The sequence below is a fragment of the Aptenodytes patagonicus genome, chromosome 7 (assembly GCF_965638725.1).
Source record: "Aptenodytes patagonicus chromosome 7, bAptPat1.pri.cur, whole genome shotgun sequence".
Lineage (NCBI taxonomy): Eukaryota > Metazoa > Chordata > Aves > Sphenisciformes > Spheniscidae > Aptenodytes > Aptenodytes patagonicus.
In genome coordinates this window covers 8,547,299-8,572,323 of record NC_134955.1, presented here as the reverse complement: position 1 = coordinate 8,572,323, position 25,025 = coordinate 8,547,299, and the positions used below count along the sequence as shown (strand labels likewise).

The 25,025-nt window shown below is 37.4% G+C and overlaps 1 protein-coding gene across 4 annotated transcripts in view; it reads right to left on the bottom strand.

Annotated features, from left to right (window-relative positions):
* The window catches only part of DNAJC24 (DnaJ heat shock protein family (Hsp40) member C24), a 43,786-nt gene extending 19,504 nt beyond the window's left edge, over nt 1-24,282 (bottom strand). For 2 of the 4 annotated variants that reach the window (XM_076343884.1, XM_076343887.1), the window contains exons 1-2: nt 24,239-24,282; nt 22,588-22,728 (exon numbers count right to left, since the gene is read on the bottom strand). In XM_076343884.1, coding sequence (XP_076199999.1) covers nt 22,588-22,695 — 108 coding nt within the window. In that variant the 5' untranslated portion in view covers nt 22,696-22,728; nt 24,239-24,282. Of the gene's footprint in view, nt 1-22,587; nt 22,729-24,037; nt 24,080-24,238 lie in introns of those variants that run through there. The other 2 variants (XM_076343885.1, XM_076343886.1) reach the window with 2 other exon arrangements.
* Nucleotides 24,283-25,025: the final 743 nt, after the last annotated feature.

Sequence of the window (25,025 nt, the reverse complement as noted above, 5' to 3'; positions counted from 1 at the left end):
TCCATGCTTTCTGAAACTATTTGCTCCTTCCTCTGTTGGGCTTATTCCTCTATTACCATCCAATACCTTTAGTAGCCTACATCTACACTAAGAAAAATCCTCAAACCTCTGCTCTTTTACTCTAATCCTTTTTTTTTTTCCCCACAGTGATCCCATTTCATCTGAATTCATTATGTACCTGTTCTCATTGACTCCCTTTTCCTACTCTCCAGCTGACTGATCAAAATCCAAGAATGCTTGTCTGTAGCAAAAATCCACCCTTGATTCAACTGCCCATACCCTTCTCTTTAATCTCTGAGACAACAAACGAGGTATCCTCTCTCCAGCTGTTTTAGACCCTGTTCAGCCAGCTCAGACACCAACCACAGAGGACACCTTACCAAAGTTTCAACCAACCTACTAGTTGGTAGGTTTAACTGAAGTTTAAAGAGAGTAATGTCCTCCATCAATACTTCAGACATTAATCAACCATACTCTTTTTTTGGTATCTTCCTTCATTCCTGGTTACCATATTCTTGCTTCTGATTCTCCTCCCTCTCCAGTTGTCCTGGTTTCGGCTGGGATAGAGTTAATTTTCTTCCTAGTAGCTGGTACAGTGCTGTGTTTTGGATTTAGGAGAATCATGTTGATAACACACTGATGTTTTAGTTGTTGCTAAGTAGTGCTTACACTAAGTCAAGGACTTTTTAGCTTCCCATGCTTTGCCAGATGCACAAGAAGCTGGGAGGGGGCACAGCCAGGACAGCTGACCCAAACTGGCCAAAGGGATATTCCATACCATATGACGTCATGCTCAGTATATAAACTGGGGGGAGTTGGCCGGGGGGCAGTGATCACTGCTCGGGGACTGGCTGGGCATCGGTCGGCAGGTGGTGAGCAGTTGCATCACTTATTTTTCCTGGGTTTTGTTCTTTTCGTTCTCTCTCTTGTTGTTTTCCTTTTCATTACAATTTATTATCATTATTTTTATTTTAATTGTTAAACTGTTGTTATCTCAACCCACGAGTTTTCTTACTTTTGCTCTTCTGATTCTCTCTCCCATCCCACCGGGGGTGGGAGGCGGGGGCAGGGTGAGCAAGCAGCTGTGTGGTGCTTGGTTGCCGGCTGGGGTTAAACCACAACACCAGCATACCCTTCAGAGGAGCTGCCTCAACAGAGCCAGGGGGTTTGGTTTTGTTTTGAGGGAGGTGAAACATGATGTACGTTTCTGATCTCCTCCTCTTTTCCCATTCAGCCTTATTTCTGGGTTAATCTCAGCTGCAACCATGTACGAGCTCCGTAATGAAAACAGACAAGCCCGTTTTCTACTCGACCTATCTCCTTCTACTCAAACTGAACTATTGTTCATCTCTTCCTCTATGCATCCAGTTATAAGTTCTTACTCAAAATGTTAAGAGCCCCCCAATGTCTCCTGCAATATCACTTCTCAAAATCTGTGCAAATTATCTTCGTATCATTCATACCTGGCACCTGAGCACTACTTTCAGCTGTATTACTGCACTTAGGATATATAAATCTTTCTGGCTGCATATGCGTAACGTTTTTAAGAAGCAGTACTTCCATAAAAATAGCTTTTCGCTGAGCACTCATCTTGATTTTTAAACACAGTAATAATTTTTACTAACATGTAAACTACTACTTTTACTAACATGTAACTACTTAACAGGACTTTATAAAAACAATAAAGGATATCTTCCTGAGTCTGACAGAGGGAGGGGAAAAGGAAGAAGGTTAGAGATGTATGCTCACTCTAGTTTTCCTTTTTTATACCTCTACTATAAGTAATTTGCTAACTTCTTTCCATTACTAAAGACTGTCTGGAATTTATATCACTTTACAGCATATGATGCTTTGTAGTTGCTGTGAATGTTAAAAAATAAACTGATTGATATGGAAATATATTAGTTCATGTTAACTACAAAAAATACCTTACACATACATACCATACTGCTCGCTCCCCTGATGTTTATCTTAAACATCACATTGTCATAGTATTTCTTGAGGACTCTGGCTCTTGGTTTAAGGTTTTTGTTTTTTCTTTTTTCTTTTTTTTTTTTTAGCGTTTTTGTTTGGTTTAGTTTTTACAATCACTAAGAAAAATCTGAAAAAGCACGAACCTTGAAGTCCAAAGCTCAAATGAAAAACACACTTTAAACATTATCTGTTGGAGACTCGGTGAAATTTTTAGTGTTTCAGGGAAACAGAAAAGCCGGCTAATACAAACTTAACCTCATGCCCTTTTCAATTACAGTATCGTTACTATACCTTTCTAAAACAACTGTATTGAACTGTCTTATTTTTAATATACATCAGACTGTACTTTACCCAAATGGCTGAACAGTGGGGAACAACATATCACCTGGCAAACGTACTTTGAAACACAGATACAGGTTCAGTTCATAGTTATCTAAGTATCCAAAAATTTTGAAATTTTTCATGGAACATCTTGGTTTAGGTAAATTAATTATGCTAATCTGTTGCCTTTGATACCTACTACAGAATAAAGAACAAGCAAGTGAGCAAACTTCTTCTGTCTCAGAAAAAAGGTGTTAAAGTTCTTGCATTCACCAAATAATTAAAAGTGTAGACTCTGAAAATTACTTGAGTTCCATCACGTATTTTATTTATACAGTGATATTTTTATTTATACAGTGTACCACACATATGGTTTTCACCCACAGGGTTTGTATAAGGATTTGGAACACACTAGAGCATATTCAACTGCTACATTCTTTATTTCTGCCTACTTTATACTCCATGAAGTTTGGTCTCTTCTGCACTTTAAGAATTGCAAAATTAATCCCTGTACTTTAATCCCTGGAAGTTAATAAAGACCATTTGGTCAATACCTGTAATGGTATTACACCTCAATAACCATACCAACAGACCTTAAGAACTCTCATACCACAAGATGAGAAACTACGATAGCTGGTTAAGCAAATCAAGCAACACAGAGATGACACGCTAAGGTCCCTATCCTCCAAACACTTGTATGAGTTGCTTAACTTTATGCAATAAATGTAACAGGGTTGATTGATTTTAATCAAATTCAAATTAGCAAGCAGAAAACCTCTAGTTAAATCAATTTAACGTACATTTCTTATTGGTGCTCACGAATTTATTTTTCAAAAGAAACTTACAGCACCCAGTGAGAATCAACTTAATACGACTTACTGGGAAGGGAGGGGTGAAGCATACTGGCATAGGTTTTACACTAAATTTGTAATCTCTTGCTAAACTGTGGAATACACGATAACTAAACCGCTTAGTATAGACAAACTTTTGCTCATAACTACTTTTCCACATGACAAATTGAAAAGGCTGATTATTTAGGAAAGGTTAAGAAAGTACTATTCCTTCTCATTTATTACTTAATACATTACCATGGTTATTTTGCCTTGTGTATAAGGGTATTCACTTTAAAAACCAAAGGTGCACCACATCCCCAGTTCCATACATCAAAACAGGAGGTTTTGTTTTCTATGAAAACTACTACTTTTTCATAACTTAAACAAAAATTTGGAAGAAGTGCTTTCATGTACTACTATGTATTTCACAGACAACTGTAAAGAACTTCTCCCCCCTAAAATTACACAGCTTTTAAGTAAGCCTATTTAAAATGTAAACTTTCTATTTTTTCTGACTGAGCAAAAATGAAGTACATCAGCTCTAAAGTTTTTCCAAGGTTGAAGTAAGGAGTACTCTCCACTTTCTATAGCTTTGTCTTTCCTACTTTCCACTATTTCATGCAAAGCTGTCAAACATTTGGAGAAATCTGCAGCAGCAAATAAAAACATAAAAAGGATGAACGAGATGTGGCTGCATTAAATCTTGGCCACCTCTCCTGAGACAAGAATTTTTGAGAAATATTTTAAGACTTTTTAATTTTTATTATACACCTTTTATTTTTTTTTCCCCCGAAAGGGAACCCATTATTAAGGTTCTAAAATTCAAAAGTAAAGACAGACATAGAACAATGATGAAACCATTAGAATTGAAAAATTAAAGAGTTAGACTATTCTGGACTTACTATCATGAGTCAAAGTAACCACTAAGCAGTCAGTACTACCAACAGTTACAGCATAGTAAATTTCTAAACTATAAGGTTTATTAAAGATTTTTAACTCTGAAATTACCTACAGTCTCATGGAATCACCTTGCTAAATTAAACTGACAAGTTTAGACTAGTCTTGAATTCCTGCTTTATTTCAACAGGGTATGTGTGCTTATGTTTAAATAAGGGATATATTTAAAGCTAGAGATGTGCCCTAAGTTCCTGAGTAAATCAAGTAGTAAGATTTTAACAGGGATTAGGTACGTGCATTCAAGTACTTGTGTTTTTGTAGGAACTACATCTAATGACTAAATCTAAGCTGTAAATAAGAGTCAGTAATAGAATATTAACATTTAAAATTAACTTAGTATCTCTTAGCATCCTTCTCCCTTTCTCCAAGTTAGGCATATAGTAGTAGCTATGACAGTTTTATAGCCTGACAGTATTTGTTTCACATAATGCAGCTAGAAATAAGACTTCCAGCCAAGTATGAATTATCTCTTTTTTTTTGTTACAGTAAAAGTAACAGGAAGCCACAATGTTCATGACCTACACTACAATACCTCCTGCAGTTTGTAAAAAGATCAGTATTTATATTAAAAAATAAGCAGTGGTGAAAGGCACTCGGTAATGGTCAGGGAAGAGAAATTCAACCCAAACTTTACAAATAGAGCACTATTCCATATCTGGTGAAGCTACCATTTTTGATGAATGACAGAATTGAATTAAAATCGCCGACAGAAGAGGTAAAAGTCACAAAACTGGTATGCAAAGGGTCGGTTGGATTAACATTGCAAAAGTGAAAGTCACCATGGATGAGCATCGGATAGTATGAGATAACAGCAGTACACATCAATGACATCCATTTCCACTGATAGGAGAGTTAGATGAATGACAGCAAGTGGACACAAGAGTTGGATACTATGCTGTTCAGAAGAGAAAAAGAATGAGGAGGGTAAACATTGGAAGCAGCTGGATGAAGAGAGAAACCCAAGCCATTATTTTCAAACAACATTGCCAGACTCATGGCTGGGAATCCAACAGAATGAGACTTTGACTCCTTACTGGAATTGCATAGATTAATAATACCAAGCACTTTTAAAAAATCACATTATCAGTATGTGGGGCGGTTCAATCTATTTATTCTTGTATCAAAAGCTCAATATTGAAGAGGCAATATATTCAAATTTCAGAACCAGAATTCTCTCTCTCGAGTCAATATATGACAGTTTTTTGGTTAATAAGTCTAAACTATTATTTTATTTATTCCACACTATAATATAAAATAAGTTAAAATTCTTTTAAAGACAAAATGGGCATAAGCAAGCAGAACAGAAAGCCTAACACAAACAGTCTTGGTCTATACAAAGTTTAGCAACAAACAAGTGTGTTGCACTAAGACAAAATGTACAAATCATTACCAGTATGTCCCTTGCAATATAACGAAATGCATCCTTCAAAAACAACAAGAACAAAATGCAGGAGTTAACATGAACATAAAAGTATCAAAATTGGAAACTATGTTTAAAAACATTTCTCATGCTTTACACAACATTTATACATTATCAACTGTAATTGTTATTATCTACAGGTTAAGCTAATGAGGTCAGGATAAAAACTGTCAAGTGTTCTCATCTGACAGAAGTATGCATAGGTCCATACAAATTTGTCTGTAGACTACAGAGCTCATCATAACACTTCACATCATATTAAAAGGAAGCTGCAAGACAGTCAACATTAAGAAGAAAAATAACCAGCTATTTCCTATTTAATTTCCAATCGTAGTATGAATTCTTGTTACATTTCCCTGCCTTTGAAACAACAACAAAAAAAGAAATCTGAGTAAATTTAATGCCAGGCTGTTCTTCAGGAGGAAAGTCCTTTGCCCCTGCTTACAATATATGTAGTAAATACCAGTTTTTACTGGGACTTGCCAATAAATCTCAGCCCCTGACATAGAGTGTCTGTTCATACTCAGTTTTTGGCTGCTCTGCCACAAATGCCAACAAAGGGACCAATTAATGAAAACTTTCTTGATACATTCCCAGTGGATGAATGTCCGCCTTGCAGAAGGCACCTTGACAACATTCATCTCACACAGGCCAAATGGTTGCTCTGTGGTAGCAATTAAGACACCACCAGCCTTGGCTAGATTTAAACCAACAACCAAATCTGTGTTGATCTGACCAAATGCTCATAGAAATCTGGAGAAATTAACTTCTAAACAAGGGCTGGATTGGGTCATATAATTGCATCCATTTCTCTAGTTAGCTACAGACCACATGGACACATTTTTATTAGAAAGAAATTACATTTCGTAAAACAAGATTCCTTAATCTAGCCACATGAACACAATGTTTTAAGCCGCATCTGTAAGTATCTAAGAAATCAACAACTCTTCTCAATCATTTCAAGAATCAAAATGATACGGTAGGCTGACATTCTCTGTATTTGTACTCAATTTTTTTTCTCTCTCTCCACAAAAAGCCAGCGTTCAGTCTTCATATTCCAATAGTTTGGACTCAAGTTTGGAAAATCAAGCTTAGTGCAGCATCCCTCTTCTTTCTAAAATTACATTTGGAAATGGAAGAGTTTTGTTGCTTTGATCCAAGTGCCTACCTGAAAGTCTCTTACCGCAGAATGTGAACATGAGACTAATGTGATAGCTAGTGGAAAAACCTTGCCTCCATTGCAAAGTTCATACTGACTTCAGGTTTTTGACAAAGGGTACCCTTCCAGAAATCTCTGTCCTCAGGCAATTTAAAGTGTGGCTGGTCAAGGCCCTCGACCTCATGATGATTATCACAAAACTAGACATTCTGGTTCTATTGGTCTCAGGGCTCAACAGATTTATGTTTAGAACTATCCAAGATATTAAACTTGTGTATCTGAAATACTATAGCTAAGCTTAACACGGTATAGGAGAGTGGGTTCCCCTCACCACCCCACACCCCAGTAAAACTGCACATTTCCAGTTCTATACTCTGTCATTATAAGGCTTGTAGCAATATTTTTAATCAAATTATGCGGCATGTATTGAAAGTTCCAGATCAGCTGACAGAGCACCAAAATGTAAAGCTGAACAGTCTCCCTGCTGGACACAGCACAAAAAAGGAACCATATAATGCAATTACAACACTCTGGGAGCTACATAATTACATTTAAAGTTAACGCTTTTGCTAATTTTACATACATTGTCACACTGAATACTTTAAGCCACAAATCCCTATCAGCATGTAATAGAATTAACACACATATTTGGTATTACCTACACCATGTATATGACAGCTATATTTGAGCAATGAAGCACACCGACTCCAAATGATCATTTACTCTGGTTATGGGCAGTACGATACACAGATTAGAATCTATGTAGACTAGCTGTTATGCTTTAGGGCTGAACTCTTTCTTGCAGAATCCATTCTGTGATGATTTAAAATCAGAACACAAACTGAATTATAAAATTGTTTATTAAACTGGAATTTGAATTTTTGGATAACTAAATTTAAGAAAAGCACATGTTTTAGCTACCTGTGCTGGTCAAGAAAAAAGATGACAAACATGCACTTGGCCCCCACCCTGTGGCACTCACTGAAAGGTCACAGAAAGAAGCCATTTTCCAGCTTCACCAGCTGAACTCATTAAATTAGGGCAGGATGAAAAAAACCGCTTAAGTATTTTACAAAAATTTAAGTGATTTATTCAATAAAAGTATTCTAAAACAGGAAGTGGTTTATTTCAGTAAAGTAGAGAAGCTTAAACTGCAGGAGAAAATGAATTCATTTTGAAAAATGTTTGTTTTAAACATGTAAACATTGAGCTTTTCTCCTATCGTGGAAGGAGGGAGAATTTCTGAATGAACAGTATGAATTAATTACCAATATATTTATACAAATGAATGGAAAAAACCCTGATTACCAGTAACCAAATAATTCTGGCAGCACTACCTTGCTAGACTCTAGGAGCTTTTCAATTCAAAATTACTTAATTTTCAACTGAAAAACTATTACAAACTAATATGTAATAGAAAAACAGTTCGGGTGGAATCTCAAAGCGTTGTGGTGCTACCTGCTCTTAACTTCGAATGATTTTGCTTGCTATTTTATCACACGAGCCATCAAGAAATCTCTAGTATTTCTTTCTTACTACTCCAAAAAGCAGGACGAAAAACTACATAGTTTTATTTTAAAAATCCTATTTAATCTATTTCCATAATTTGTAGATCGCCTCTTACATAAAAAAAGACCTAAACAAACAAAAGGCTACATGATTTTTAAGAGCAAGATTTGTACAAAACACAGGCTTGATACTTTGATACATGCTCTTTTATGAATTAAGTATCCCCAGCTTTCCCCAAGTTTACAGTGGAAGGTGAAGTTTTTCAGCAATGAAGATTTGTTCCAACACTGGAACTATGCTAAAATATTCTTTTTTAGCTTTTCTACAGGCTTATTTTGCATAGAAAGGTCTTGTATAGGAGCTACCCTGAAGCAACATTACACTCTGGGCTCTGTGGCCTACATGGTTCATCAGGTACTAATTAGATAGCATGTTCTGTCAACACTTTCTTGCTCTTCTTCTATTAATTGATCATCCTGCCCAATGAATACAATGCAACACCAGTTCCAAACGCCTTGAGATCCTTTACCTGTGAGAAACAAGGATGAAGGGAAAAAACCCTCTGAAAGGGTCACAAGGTAACGCACTTGTGTAAGATCTGGAGTGACAATAACACCACTATGACGAAAGGTTAATTATCTTCCTACCAACATTCTCTTGAGCTTAAGTTTGGTTTTTATCTAAGGAAAAAAAAAGTAAAGCATAAAAACATACTTCATCTAACAGGCTATATTAAATTTAGAAATGGTAACGGCTTCTGAAAAAGTAAAGGCTGAAAAACTGAACTCAGCCATTAACAGCATGTTTCTCAGCAGAATATTTGCAGTTAATATTATCACTGTTCAATACTGTGTATCAGAAAATAAGTCATGAATACTGTGCAGAAACTACAGTATGCTAATCCCACCTACGTATACGAGAGTCCAAACAATGGCTGCCCTTACAGTCACATACAGTCAGAACAACCATAAATCAGCATTTTATAAAAGCTATATAGAAATAAAATACGTTTTCTCCATTTATTACACTGCACTAAAGATTGCAGAAGATAAAAAAACCTGACAAAGCAGCTGCCAAATACAACACACTACTGCCACCTAATGCTTACTAGAAGGTTACATCAAAAACATTTCATTGTTTCTCTGCACTACACTAGCATGATGAAAAATGGAGACCAAAGCAAATTAAAAGTTTATTGTTGTTTTTAAGTATCTGCTTCACATTTCCTCCCCTACAGGCTTTCTAAATTGAACTGATGTGATCATATCCTTTCCTGTACACAAAGACTGTAACAGGAAAGATGTACGTTCAGTGGGCTAAATATGGGACTCATATTTCATCTGCAAAAATATCAGGAATGTAATACATGCACTTCATTAGGATACTCACATAAAGAAGTAAGTACCTTCACTAGATCAGGTTCCACACTTGTTTACATTTTTGTAAGCTATCCCCTGTTAAGTAACTAGCACAATTCAGTATTGAAAAGCTTCACATGGCAAGTATTTGGAGGGGGGGGGGGGGGGGGGGGGGGGGGGGGAGAAAAGAAAAGGTGTGGTCTTATGTTAAAACAGCACAAACCAAAATTACTTTGAAGGTGCTTTTCTTATTTCAGTGATTTTGCAACAAAGCACTCTCTCTGAAATGTGAAACTTGTTCACTTCATGAAAAGAACGATTCCAGGTCTTAAACTTGCCTTCCTAGCCCACAATCAATCTTTTCAACACGTTCACTCAATTGGCAGAAGTTAGCAGGGAACATGGAAGCAGCCTGCTTTTTCCACTTGCAAAGAGGAGAAACAGAAAGTGAAGAGTTCCTTCTGACACTCAATCTTTTCATATAGAGATTTAAACTTCCCCAAAGGATGTCTATCCAAAGACAGCTGGACAAAAGAGCAAGGAATTTATCTTCTTGATTCATTACTTCAATCCATCTCTTCTTCCTTTTTTCCCCCAAACAAAAACAATCTTTAAGCTTTTTAACAACTTCAGCCTACCTGATCTTGTTATCTGCTTTGACACTGATTCCAGCCTCCACTGTTCATCTCCAGGATGATTCTTATTCATAGAAAATGTTCCTCATTTGAGGAAAAATAAAAAAAGACAGTTTCATTTTCCTTCTGATCTCTTATACCTTATCCATTCTATGACATTTTTCTAACATCACTCAGTGATCAACTAGCCAGTGAAAACTGTGTCCATTCTTCTTTTTCCTCCTTACAGTCTGCCATAATCAGAAATTGTTGTGCAAGTATCAAGCTGAGCTTCCCGCACAATATTCAACTGCTTGCATGTTTTACACACATTATTAATCTTTTCCATACCTTCAGGCCAGAGATAACCACTGCTGTACACAACATCCAGCACAGCAGACCTCCAACTTGAGACAAATAAGAACCATCAGAACAGAAATATTTCAGATAACATTATTGCTGCTGTAACTGTTACTATAAGGAAATATTTGCTGTGTCTCAAGGTATTTGCAGCAAAGTGTCATCATGAGGAGGAAAAAGGAATTTTTCCTAACATTTTAATTGTTCATCACCCAATGAATAATTTTTAAAGAAAACACCCACAGACAAACCAACTTGCTGTTTTAAAAATAGCCAGAATAAAACAAAAAAGTTAGGATTAAATGTACACACAGCAATACGCAACAGTTATGCAGACCACATAACTAGCATTCACTAACACAGAGAATGATACTATCAATCCGATGCTGCAAATTCTTGAAAGTTACTGGAGTCCTCTAAAGTGGAATTAAAAAAAAAAAATCATAGAATAAATTACACTGTCATAAACTCATTAATTTGCAACTTGGATTTTTTTTTTTACGTTATCTTGCTTAAACATACTTTAAACTTCCTCAACCTTCTCTCTGATTAAGCCAAGAATTTCACCACAACATCTTCTTTCACGTTTAAATCACACAGGTTGATAACCTTAATTTCTGACCAGAGTTTTGAATGGTTCTGTTATTCACTGGAAAGTCTTAATCTTTTGTCAAATTGGGCGTGAATCTGAGCTGAGAGCCATCTGAAAAATCTGAAAACAGATCCGCTTTATCCCCACCTTTAGCATACTTGTTTAATATATTGAACTGCAGTAGCAGCAGGATTGCAACTGTAATTCTGACTAAACTTTTAGAGGAGTAAATTTCAACTTCCATGGAAACAGTCACTTTCAATTTGATGCTACTTGTAAAAGTCCTGTGATTGCAGAGCTAGTCTTACACTAAGAAGTAATTTCTAATGAAAAATTCTCTGCAGTAAATTATTAAAGTCTAAAGATTATATCAGGAATGACTGGAATCCTTTTCTAATGCAATTGCTTTTATCATGGTACTGTAGTATCATGATACTACTATTTTGACCTAACACTCTCTTATTGGTCTTAACTACTGCCAGTGGGTCTCCATTTTGTTCAAGGTAACACTCCATGAATCTGCTACTTTAAAGCACTCCAGCTGCCCCTGCAAAAACAAGTAATTGCAGATTCTTGTTTGAAAACTTTCTCAAGATGAGAAAGATAACCTATCGCATTGGCAAGGGAAACGGAGCACATTTCTGCAGCAGCAATAACTAGTCCATCTTATAGAAACTTCAGTAACGAACTCTTAGTCCTTTCCCCCCCTGTTCCCCAGTCTCTGGAACAATCTAACCCCGTTAGACTGAGAAGAGTCCAACAAAACAGCAAGTAATTACCTCACATAACTTTCACAGTAAATGTTCACACTTCTCATCCTTTTCAGCTCTTGAACAAACTTAAGGCTGAAATGAAATGTAGAAGTTTCAGTTTCTAGTGATAAAAAAAGAAAATCTACTGTTATTGTATAAATAGAAGCAAAGATTCATTTGGCTAATGAAGGTATGAAAATCAGGAGAGAAAACAGAACCTATGGTTACCAGAAAGTACATCTTTAGAAACAGCTTCTCTTTCGTTTTCTTTTGCTTCCATGGCTCCTTATTTTCCTATGAAGAGCCACCCAAGGGCCTCAAAAGCTACTTTAAAAAGCCTTTTGGAAACTACGCTACACAGCAGGAGAAGATAAAGCAATTAAAAAACCGCCAAAAACTAGCAAAGGAAAGAAGGAAAGAAATGAAACATTTTAAAACTTACAGGAGTATGAAGGTAAAAATAAAAATATAAAGGGAATTTTAAAAGCTTCTTTTAAATTTCTGGCCCCTGTGCTCACAATTTACACTGTTAAATGTCACATTAAATGATGTTCCATTGTTTAGGCAAAAGTTAATGTGGCCCTAGTCATACAATAATGCCAGTTACACAAATGGTTAGGAAACTAGTTTAGGCAAGTGCTACTTTCATGTGAACAAAACCCAGAATCCTGTATTGTATTATAAAAAAAAAAAACCACAAACCAACCAGGGTTGCTTAAACTACTGAAAAAATGGGCATGAACTTTTCCAGCTGACAAGTACAGTAGTGGATGAAGGAAAACCCACAGGACGCTGTTTCCTGGCTGAGTAACATCTGGCAGAAGGGCAGGGACAGGCAGTTAGGGGCAGTAGTCTTCAGCTGGCACCGTGACTTGCAAGACGAATACATTTCTGCAGTCTAAGAAAGTCAACTGCTTTGCTACCCCACAACTTCCTAAAAACTGCTGAGCACAAAGCACAGTTTTTTGTGTTGTCCCCCCCACCCCCAGATGACTGTCACTAAAACAGTATTCCAAACCAAAGTATACCATTAATTTTCAAAGTCATTTGGAATACCTAAAACCAGACAGGCACATTTCAGAGGTCAGATTTAAGCATAATGCAAAATAATCAGTGTCCCTAAGGCACTTCAGCTGCAGAAGTCACTGTGGAAAGCAGGCCTTGAAGAATAGAGGACTTCTTTTAAAAAATTATTTATTAGCAACCATAACTGTAACACTTGCATAACACTTCAAAAGTTGCAGGTGTGTTTGGTTTTTTGTTTTCTTTAAAATATTGCTTTCAGCTTTCCCTATCACTAGGAGCAATATATATAGAATCTCTGCAGTATTTGAAGCCATTCATGACCTCAAAACAACAGGTTAGGCCCCAGTCGAATAATAACTTTTAAAAGGGACATGAAAAGCTAAATATTAACAGAATTTAGCACTCAGTTTAGAAAACATTTGGGTGCAAAGCCCACGAAGAAACCACCTACCTTTTATGAGGCAGCTTAACTTGAGAGATACATTACCTAAACATGTTACACCGTAGAAGCAGGACAGCCTGTTGTACAGACAATTCTTTCATATCTTAGGCAATGCCAAACAAATCTAAAGCATCTTGAGAAGTTTCAACCCTTAAAATCAGAGGCCCTGAAGTATGCTATGACTACTGCGCAAACACTCCATTTCATGGATATCACACCAGTATTTAAAAACAAACAAACAAAAAACCCCCCAAAACACATCAGCATTTAGTTATTTCAAAACTTCATAGTCACAGTGACAAAAATTCCAAGCATAATCCATAGAATCACATAAACTTTGCATCTAGTTTGGATTGGATTTACTCACACTGATGGCTTAAAGGATGCATTAATATCTGGATTGATCACTAGTTTGGTGTTAATTTAACTTCTAATTTGAGGTTGATCGCGGTTGGCAAACTTCTCCATTTGCAGTAAAGAAACAATTTTGACAGTGTCCCCTCATAACTACTAAAAAGGACATACTTTCCAGATGACTCAAGGAAATCATGCGACAATAGCATACTCTGCTCACTTAACAGGATTTATTATTGATCTTTTTGCCACTGATACTTAACAACCACTCTATATAGACAGTCTTAAGACTTTACAGAACTTCCCCATTTTAGGAAGGAATAGTCAAGAGATGTAGATGAAAAGGTAAAGTCAGCACCTAGGAGAGATCAGCAACTGTAGAGGAATAATCCAATGTTTTCATTACTTGAAACTTGAGTTTCAATAGCAACATTTACAGAAGTCATAGTTACACTGAGAGAATCCTATCAAGCCCCTACTTTACATTGCTCTTCTGTAGCAGTAGGAACTAATACTGGATTGCTGGCATGCTCTGACAGAAGGTAAGTACCTCTTGAATTAGGAACTCTTGTTCAGCCTCTCCTCAAGCACCTAATTAGTTACTATTTAATGTTTATGTCAAGAAAAGAAAAATGTTTAGCTAAGATGCTGCTCAGAGAACTCGTTCATCTTTACCTTCTTTGACCATGGACATTCTTAGGTCATAAATCCAGAGACTGTGAATTTTTTCATTATCGTTAATTTATTTGGAACAATAATGAAGGGTCAAGTTTTAAAAATAACTATTGACTTTTCAGCCTTAAAGTGTTACTTTTAACATACTGAAAATTAAGTGACAGCTAGTTTATCCAAATGATTGGCAGACTACAACAAAAGCGCTGAACTTTCTTACTATAATAATACAAGCTATCTACAAAGTGTCCTACAAGACAGCCCTTCAGGTACGGAATTCACTTCTGCATTAAATCAGTTCAAATGGACTTATATCTCCTGACCATTTGGGCTCAAGGGGAGATGAGAAAGCATTCGTGATCACCTGGGGCAAGGAAAAGGTAAAACATGGAGGGTGGGACAGTTCTTATGTCATTCAGATCGTGATTTTCTGACTCTAAAGTGTTTAAAGATGAAGGAAAGAAGGCATGTATTGCTTTTATAAATTTCTATAATAGTTATATTATGTATTTTAAAAATATGGCAAAATTACACAGATAATTTATTTAAATCTAAAAAAATAAACATACACATCCCCACAACACTGAGCTTTTCAAGGTACTACATCATACTACAGTGTTTTAAAAATCTAATAACTGTTTCAGATTCAACACAAATGTGGTCAGTTTCATTTAATAGCAATATGAGATCCTTATATAAACGCAGTTATTGTGAGATGATTAATTCTACCCTTACCATTTATTATCCTTCAAACTCATGTTCTGGGATTATAGCTTCTTTAAATAATTGACCCAGTGCTTAAAATTTCAGAAGTAGGCACTTAAACAAATAGTCTGATTTGAAAATGTTGAACAACTCAAGGTCATCTTGACTGTGGCTGCTCGAATGTGAGAATAATCAGAACATTTACTATGTGAAAACATTATGCTGGTCTTTTTAGCTTCCTTCTTTGTGCTTTAATTCATATCTTTTGCTACGTGATTTTTATTTCAGACGTCTCACTTCAGAAATGAGATAAAAAGCACACCACACAATATAAAACTACTTCAATGTCTTCAAAAGTGCTGAAAGAACACTTGTAAATATTAAGTAAAGAAACATCTTTACCGAATTTAATAAGCTAGTTCTTAAGATTTTATTTTTAATCAGAACTTTAATTTTATACTACCTCAGGACACAGTGAATATTTGTAAGTATGGAACACCTTTCACAAAAAGTCTACCAAAGACAGTGTAGATTCTTTTTTTAATATATTGTTACGATCAATAACTTATATAACCAGTGCACTAAGTGTTCAAGAGAGGCATCAGATTCCTTTGCAGAGCATAAATGACATTAAATGCCATTTTGTTCTTATGTATGTATCTTAAAACTACAGAGGATGATGTGTCAGAAGCTGCTTATCATAACAACTATGGACAATAACCCACTAAGTAAACAGATTAAATTTAGAAATAATTTTCCAAACTAACATTACTTTCACAACTGGCTGAACTACCCAGATAAGCAATATATTATTTACTTGCTGGCTTATTTTGTGATGCTATGAGTTTTCTCATATTCTATATAAGAGCTAAAAATAACTTTCCGCTATAGGGATGTTCACACTGTCCATTTGTTAAAATTAACCTACATTTTTTAAAAATCACTATAAAAAATTGCACATTATAACGTAATAAAAAGTGAGACATGGCTCCATATAAACTGAGATACAGTGGACACCCACCTTTAACAAAGGAGTACTGCAGACTACGTACCAATATGGGCATATGCCCCTTTTCCTATTATGATACCTTACTACCTCCTTTTTCTCTTCACCTACACCCATGACCTCTCTCCCCCCATCCCTTCTGCAAGTCAGGATAACTTTTTCAGCCTATTCTTGTATAGGACATGTCTGGAGTACGCCTTCCAGCTGGCTACTGACCAATCAGAGCACCAATTGGGTCATGACTGCATTTCATTTGATTAGCCAGCTGCCTAATTATGTAGAACGCACACTCCCATTGGCCAGTTACCCTAACGAGAGCATGTAAGGCCCAAGGACCAACTGCCACCAGCATTACATCTTCACACAATGCCAACTGAGCGAGCAGGAGCTTCAGCTCAGATGTGGCAGTCTGTATCACTGTATGTGGCAGCATCACGCATCTCCAGAACGTTTGGCTTTTAAGTACCATCTTGGCACATGCAACAAATTTGTGATACAGTTCAGATTGATAAAAGTTCCCATTACCGCAACATGATCATTGCCAGGGTAAATACCTGTTCTTCAGACTTACTACTGAATATCATAATGAGCTGTTCTGGTGTAAGGAAAAAAAAAACACCAAACCCCAACACAAAAACCAGGTAGATGAATTGAACAAAAGCTCTCATAGCTTAAACAGCAGCAAGAACACCTGCATGATCATGATCTGGCTAATCAAGCTGCTTGAACTAGCGACTTCTGTAACACTGAGGTTCATTATACACTACATAAGCTAATAACCAATTTTTCAAGTCCCAACTTGAAAATACGCCCCCTTGTATTTTATTAAGGTCATAAGTAGTAAATCAGACATAAAGAACAGCTCAAAATAAAACTATCCAGAGTGTCAAAACAATAGTCCTTTGTATTAAACTTAGTGGCTTATCTTTCTCTCTGTTGCAATTATATTAACTTCAGTCAAGCTACAACCAGGCTGCACTGAACTTGTTCTGTTTACACTGTCAAATTACAAAACCCATTTTCTACAAGTTAGCTGAAACTAAAGTTAGCTAAGCATGATGATCTGTTAAGTATCTCTAGTAAGTATGCTGCTATTCAAACAAAAAAAACCTGCAAAAGCTATTAAAAACGGAATACACACACTGCATAATTTTCATTAGGAAAAGCATTATTATGAGACTTCTGATACAAAGCTCAGAGTGTTTACATTTTAAAGATACAAATTCTCAACTTAAACTCAGCATGAAAAGAAGTTCCTCAATAGGCAAGTGCTTTCAGGAATAACACTGAGTTTATTTTGGAACAAACTTTCACACAACAATCATGGAAGCAAATCTTTAACTTTATGTAAACAAACTCTGCATTTCTTGTGATTGCAGAATTTAGATGTGTACATAAATCTGATAAGATACAACAGATTTTTTTCTCTCCAAAAAGACAGATGTCTTTCCTCTATACAAGCTCAAAGGAACAATCTCTTCTTGAAGTTATTTTGCTTCATTAAATTAAATTTCTATTAATGTCCTTTTTTTATTGTTGCTGAGAGGCATTCTCGCCTATGCCTGATGCGCTCTGTTTTCAAATTTTCTACTCTTTGAAACAGATTAAGTGATCACCTTAATACTTTGTTTGTATTTCTATACACACACCACCCCTTCTGATAAAAAGATAATCTTCGTAACACTGTGTGTTAAATGGCACATTTTATTTCCTTACCATATTAAAAATAAGAGCTTCCTACATACTTCCTGCTCAAATTACATGGATTTTCTTTAAGATTAGGGCACACATTGTAACAGCAGCATATAATTTTCCTGCACAATAATTTTTTTTCCAGTTGAAAGGTATCCTATAATATCATCAGCATCAACAGGAACAGACACCTGATTTTCAGCTAGACAAAGCTTATGCGTTTGGTGACTTTAGTCCCTGTAAAAAGCAGCTTTCAGATATACAGCAGCTACGTGAAAATTTGAAAACAATCTGGCAACTCCTTCTTTGACCACAAAGTGCTAGACCAAAAGATGTAAAAATTGTGCCAATAATAAGACGGTGTGATTTTTTTCCCCCCAATATCCTACTTTTGTTACTCTAATTTCATCCTCTGTTAATTTTATACACATCCAGAAACTGAGCATAAGCACTGCCCTTCCTAAAAGCTGTATGGATTCCTTGAAAAACTAAATATAGAGCATAAAACCTGTTTATCCATTTAAGAAATCTTTTTGTTGAAACTACTGTGTACGTAACTGTGGATAAAAAGGCTGTATGTACCCCAAATATCTCAAAACCATCAGCATGTTCCAAAGACACAAGATTAAAGACCGAACTCCTACTACTTAGACAACATATTAATTCTCAAATTTGTTGTGATTCCTTTCAGAGTATGGAAAATGCAAGTCTTCCGTGCTTCAGAAAGCACTTTAGCATGAACTTACAACAGCCATTCAAGGAATCTTTGCATTGAGCTATGCTCGTTACAAAATACACATTTCTTTTTTTTTTTTTTTTTTTTTCCAGAATTACTGGCTGAAGCTCTGTGATAGAGAAGACACCAGAGTATGAGCAGGCATACACAAAAGTTTGATTTTGTTTTAAAAATAAGCTATTTATAAAATTACCGGTGTCACACAGGTCTTGTGCCCAAAAGTCTGTCATCTTCAGCTGCTATTGATTGTTACAATACGAAAGTATCAAGATGATCCCAGGTATCAGAGTCACATAAGTACACAATAATTTAAAAGAAATAAATTTAAGTTTCATTAAGTTGCAAGGAAATTTTAAACACAAACTTTTACTTAAATACTTAGAAGGTGAGAAGAAAAAAAAACTGATTAAAAAATATCACTACTTTTAGGCCAAACCTGTGCTATTTTCTGTATCAAATTAATACTATTCTTAAAGATGGACTTGACATTATCTGGAGTAAGATAATTCACTTAAACATGTGTTGTGACCTGACCAAATGAAAAAAGTAAGTACAGCAAAGCAAAATATGGCAAAACAGTAAGTAAATGCATTCACTCTAGTAGGGTGCACATGCAGTTTTCTTTCTTATGGGTTATTAATGTTTTCCATCATCAATTTGTTAGAATTGACAAAAACAAGTTATATTTTAAAAATTAATCAGTTTTAAGCTAATTTGCCCTTATGAAATCATTCTTACAATCCTACAATTCAACCATTTTTAATTGTGTACTACTTTGTATTATTAAGGTCAGTCCTGAGATTTAACTACAAATATAGTTATCTTTTGGATGACATATGGCAAGATCTCCAACTCTCTTTAGCTTTGGAAATTTACATCTGCCTGTTCATTCAAGATGCTAAGCATACATGTGTTGACAAATAGAAAATAGCAGATGGCAAAAAGCAAATGCTCAACATGAAGCACTGGGGATCATTTGAAGAAGGCTTGGACTCAGACATTTGCCATTTTAACAGCAGAATTATTTTAAAAAATAAATTCCACCATCTATTATGCTTGATGCTAATGAATATCTGTGATCAGAATATTCACTATTACAGAATGAATGTCATATTAATTGCAATTGGTATCCAAGATGCAAGTTGCTTTATAAACTTTTGGGTTTTAAGGTAATTAGCACAATACAATTCTTCAGGAGGTTAACTTCCGCTGCTACACATAAGCCAGAAAACTTTCTGTACTGGCCATATAATTTGTCATGAAATCTTTCAATAGGCAATACACGGCTGTGGTCATCTGCTCTTCCAGCTTTTAAACTGGAGTTACTCTGATAATTGACTACTACCACAGTACCACCCTTTGTCAGAAGTGTTGAAGCTACCAAGAGCTCCAAGTACAAGCTTTACTTGAGGAGCAAGGGAGTTACTTCATCCAAATAGGACACAACAGGTAAGATGAGAGGTCCATCCAATGCTACGCTTTTTACTAACAATGAACAGTGGATGCCTAGGGAATAGTATCAGAGTAAGACAAACATACAGCAACACCTCCCTTATATATTCCACCAATATTTGGAAGTCCATAGCTCATGAATCTGAATCAGAGAGTATTTTTTGTGATAACATTCTATGGCAGACTTTTCTTTCATGAAAGCCTTACAACATTTTCAACCATGGAACCCCTTGGACTCAACATCTGTGGCAATAACTTTCATGCTGTAACTATATGCTATATGAACACCTTTTAGTGAAGGCAAGTAGTGTAGCCTCCAGTCACTCCTATAGCCAATGAGGTTTTAAGGTGCATAAAAATAATTGTTATTTTATTACCACCATGCTTTTAAAGACTTAAGACTGACTGTGCTAGATGCTGTATTAGTAAGTAGACAAACAAGTAGAGTCTGTAACAGGTCAGCAAAAATAAAATAATGATGAATAGAGACAGGACATATGGTAACAACAGACAAGCAGCACCAGATCTGCCTTGGAGAAAACACCTACAAGTAAACATCAGTGCGGCTTTTTAGTCAGAAAGAGAGATCCATCACTGATACCAAAAGAATTCTGAGCCAAACAGCAAAAGAAAAGAAAAAAAAAAAAGAAAGAGAGAAATAGCTTTCTTTTCTCTAACATTTCTCCACTGACTTTTCAAATAAAGAGCACTAACCATTTAGTTTGGAAATACACAGGTTCTAATGAACAGCTTGTACATTAAAATAATCTTTTCATCTTCTAAAACTACAGACAGTTATAGATGTAAACAGACAGCTGTAATCTCCAACAATTCTCACTTCACACACTTCAAAATAATTACATGAAAGTACAGTGCTGTAACACAAAGGGTCAGTTTCATTTAAAAAAATTCAGACAGGAAAGGCACTATGTAGTTTCAGTTCTGTGGCAAACAGCTCTGAACAATACTTTACATATGATTTTAATTCCATTACTATACATAGATTCATAGTGAAAGAAATATATTAATTCCATTACAGTATTCGGTTTAAATTAGCATCCTATCTGAAAAGAAGAGGTATTTTACACTGTGGTCCTCCATTGTTTTCATTAAGAACAAATAGATCATTAATAATATTTTATTCACATTTTACTAGTAATTCAGTAAAACAAAAAACATTAGGAGGTCCAAGAAAACAACTATTTCTCTTAAGAGTGGAACTAAGAAGCTTGGTTTCCAAGGCACTCTCCTACATTGATTCTTCTAATGTTTATTAGTGAGGACCAAAGGATTTATGTCCTGTATCTGCATGCAAACATCTTGTAAAGTGTTGAAACATAAGACTCTAAGTACACAGATCAGTTTCAGACAATGAATTAAGTTCGCAGGAAGCGCTTAGAAGGAGTAATGTGCAGCAGGATTGCTTAGCGAATTCAACTGAAGAGTATCAAAATGTGTAAATTTGGAACATATGTCATACTGGTGAAATGACCTTTAAAAGAGTTTTCACAGGGGCTATAAATAAAATTAAAAAACAAACAACAAACAAACAAAAAAAACCCCACAAAAACAAGCCATGAATTTATTTCAACTCTAACAAAACTCAGTCTCCTGTTGACTGGCATTCTCTTTACCTCACTTAAAAATCCCAACTTCTTATCACATCTTATCTGACACCTCAAAACAAGCAAGATCAGCCATGCATGTGCTCTCTAGTGTCCTGCCAATAGTGACGGCCTAGCTAGCAGCTACCTAAAGGAATATATAAAAACTGAGTTCTGCTCACCTTCTTCCTTCTTCTCTACCAGGTTTCAAGAAACTTACAAATTTAGTTACCTTGGGAACTCTATTTGTCTATCAAATTTGGTTGAAAACGGTCAACAGTATCAAAAAAATACACCCCATTTTCTTCAGAAAGCCAGGCCAAAGCATCTTTTGAGCAAAAAGCCTGAATTCAGGGGAAACAATAAAAAAGAACAACCAAGAGTCATACAAAATAATCTGGTAAAGCTCTGAGATTCTTACACATGTATACCAGGAGTACAGGAAAAATTAAGAGAATTCACAGAACACCAAGTCTTTATGCATGACCAAAACCATAATTCCATAAAAATGCACCAGAAGAGTTTCAAATAAAATTGATATTAACATATTTTGCTCCTATACGTTTTCTATTCCATTACTGCAGACTGTCAGGAAGAACTTTTTGTTCTTTGCATCTGCTCTTTATACATTCAAGGGTTGCATTCAGCACACTGCAACTGCACACAGGATAGTAAATACCACAAGTATCAATTAGCACATTTCATGACTACATGCTACAAACAATGACCTTTTTTGACTTGTGCGCCTGATTTTCCAGCACCTGATGAACAAGTATTTGGCTCAGTTCATTCATGAATGTTTAGCAAAGCTGGGAGACATAGCAGTGTTTTGGAACCAGAACACCACAACCCCTCTTTGCAAAATATAGTAACAACTCAAACTCCAGATGTTTATTTCAAACTTAAACCAGCCTCAGTGAATTGCTATTATAAACACACTCGAATTAATCATATTTATACAAAAAATGTAAAAACAAAACCTGCAATTATTATCTTATTGGTTTATAAAATTCATTTTTGCACATCTTAAATAACAAAAACATACTTACTAATAAAGCAAGTTTTTGATACTTCTGTTTTAGTTCTGCCAGACTGTCCGATGGCTTTGCACCCAGGATTTTGTACCAGTCCTTTTGTGTTATCCTTTCAAAGGCCATAGTCTGAATGACTTTGAAATTACTTTCTTAGCACTGTGTAAGAAAATTAAATAAATATAATTACAATTTGAAAGAGAAACAGTTAGAAAAAGCAAAAATGAGGAAATGTGACAAACTACAGGATCATGAAATAGATTTCAGCCCTCAAGCACATCTACACCCCTACATAAGATCTACAGTGCAAAAACCCAGCTTAATTCACATAGCCATTCCATCCCATAGATTTGTCATATGTGAAGTGATTTAACTTATGCCGTGTTTCCTGTCCCAGTTCCTTAGTACATCATGTTTCAGAAGCTGTCCATACTCCTTTAAAATAATTTTGCATTTTAACTGTCTGTACTATTTTGAACCTACCCGCATTATACATACTTTTTCTATATACACCTGTTAAAATACACACTTTTTATTTTGAAGCATTACTGTACTTAATATATGAAAAAATGAAGTACATAAAAGTGTGACATTTTGTCAATTCTGGAATGAGATACATGCAAGATGACAAAAAGGTATGGCTCAGGTTTTACACAATGATATTCACGGTATGGGCCATCTTTCATCTTGCTGGGTAAGGCGGCTTAACTTTTTTTAATATGAAAGTAGAAGAGCATATAAAAACAAACAAACAAACAAAAATGAACAAAAGCATATAAAGTTAGCGCAGGTCGCAAAGTAAAACCCAACTAGTTGGGTGCTTTTTATTTTTGGCCATTTATCGTCAAGCTAATGACCCAGAATGAAAAAACAAACAGAAGAATTAAATGCCAGTAACAGCACAGTAACGCTTGAGCTTCAAACAGATTCTGAGGTATACTGAAATCCCAAGCTTGTAGTAGCTGATTTATCATGAACTTTCTGATAAGAAATAACACTGTCTCTCAGTAGGGAAGAGTTTCACAAGTTTCATAAGTCTTTTTTTATTGTCGAAAGAAAGAAAAAGGATTTTTTCCATTTCAGCGCTGAAACTGGTTTCTGGTGACTACCGTCACACTTCAGAATAAATCCTTTTTTCGCAGGAGAAAAAAAAAGTGTGTTTTTCAAACTTCGCAGAGCTACAGCCAGAAAGAGGGCACACTCGACTGCAGGGCAGTCCCCCCTCTTCCTTTGGGGGAGCACCAGGCACGCGTGCCCGCCCCTCCCACTCCACACCTTTCTCCACGAAGGCCCCTTTCTCCCTAGGGAACCCACGAGGGTTTTTAAAAACACGCGAAAACGCAAGCGCCGCCTGGGGCCGCGCTTCCTCGCCACAGCCCAGGACGAAGCGGTCGCCGCGCCACTGCGGACCCACGCCACAGCAACGGCTCCGCGCCGACCGACGCGGCGGCAGGCGGGACGCACGGACCTGGACAGCGGGAGGAGGCCGGCAGGACCCGCGGAGGGAGGCCGGGGAGGCCGCCGGAGGCTTCCCGCCGTCACCGCCGCCTCAGCACGGGCGGGAGCTGGGGCGCGAGGACTCCCCCGCGGCCGTTACCGCCAACGGACGGCGGTGCGAAGCCGCCGGCCCCCTCCAGCAGAAGGCCCCGCGGCGACAGCGAGCACCCACCTGCTCCGCACCGCCAGCCCGTCAATGGAGGCGGCCGGTGCCCCGGATAACTCGTCCGTCGGGAAACAGCCCCTCCGCGTGGCGCTTTGCGCCTTTAGCGTGGCGGGGGGGGGTGGGGGGCAGCCGAGCGTGTGGTTTACGGGGCCGCCTTGCCTGTTTCCGCCCGGACAGTAGTGGTGTTGGCGCCGGCAGGAAGCGGAGCCCTGGCCGAGGCCCGACGCCGTCTCCATGGTGACCGGCGGCGCTCCGGAGCTCCGAGAGTGCCGCCGGGCTCAGTAAGTAACGGCCCCGGCCGCCCTCCAGCGCTCGTTCCCGGCCCGGGGCGAGCGGGAACATCTTTTCACCCCCACTTTCCCCTCAGGGATTCCATCTCCAGGTGCGAGAAGACATCGGGGTCCACCTTGCCCTCCCTCCCTCGCTACGTGGGAGTCCGGGCTGGCCGCACCCCCACTCCCCGCAGGCACTCCACCTCCAGGTGCGGGAAGACCCGGGGGCACCGAGTCCGCTTTGCCTTCGCTCGTTGCAGGCCTCGCCCCCCCTCCCGCGCCGCCCCGGAGGCAGAGCTTAGCTCCGACACCGGGGAACGGCGGGCCCGCCGGCGCCCTGGGGATCGGCTCGGCATACGGTCGACACACGGCGTCGCGTTCTCTCTGCCCAGCTGCTCCGGGCAGCCTGTGTCTGGGGAGAAAACCGCGGGCGTAACGGTGGCTGTCCTGCCTGCTTCTCGCCTCCCTTGCAAGTTGTCCCGACCCTGTGAGCTGAATAAGACGATGGTTTCTTTCTAGAA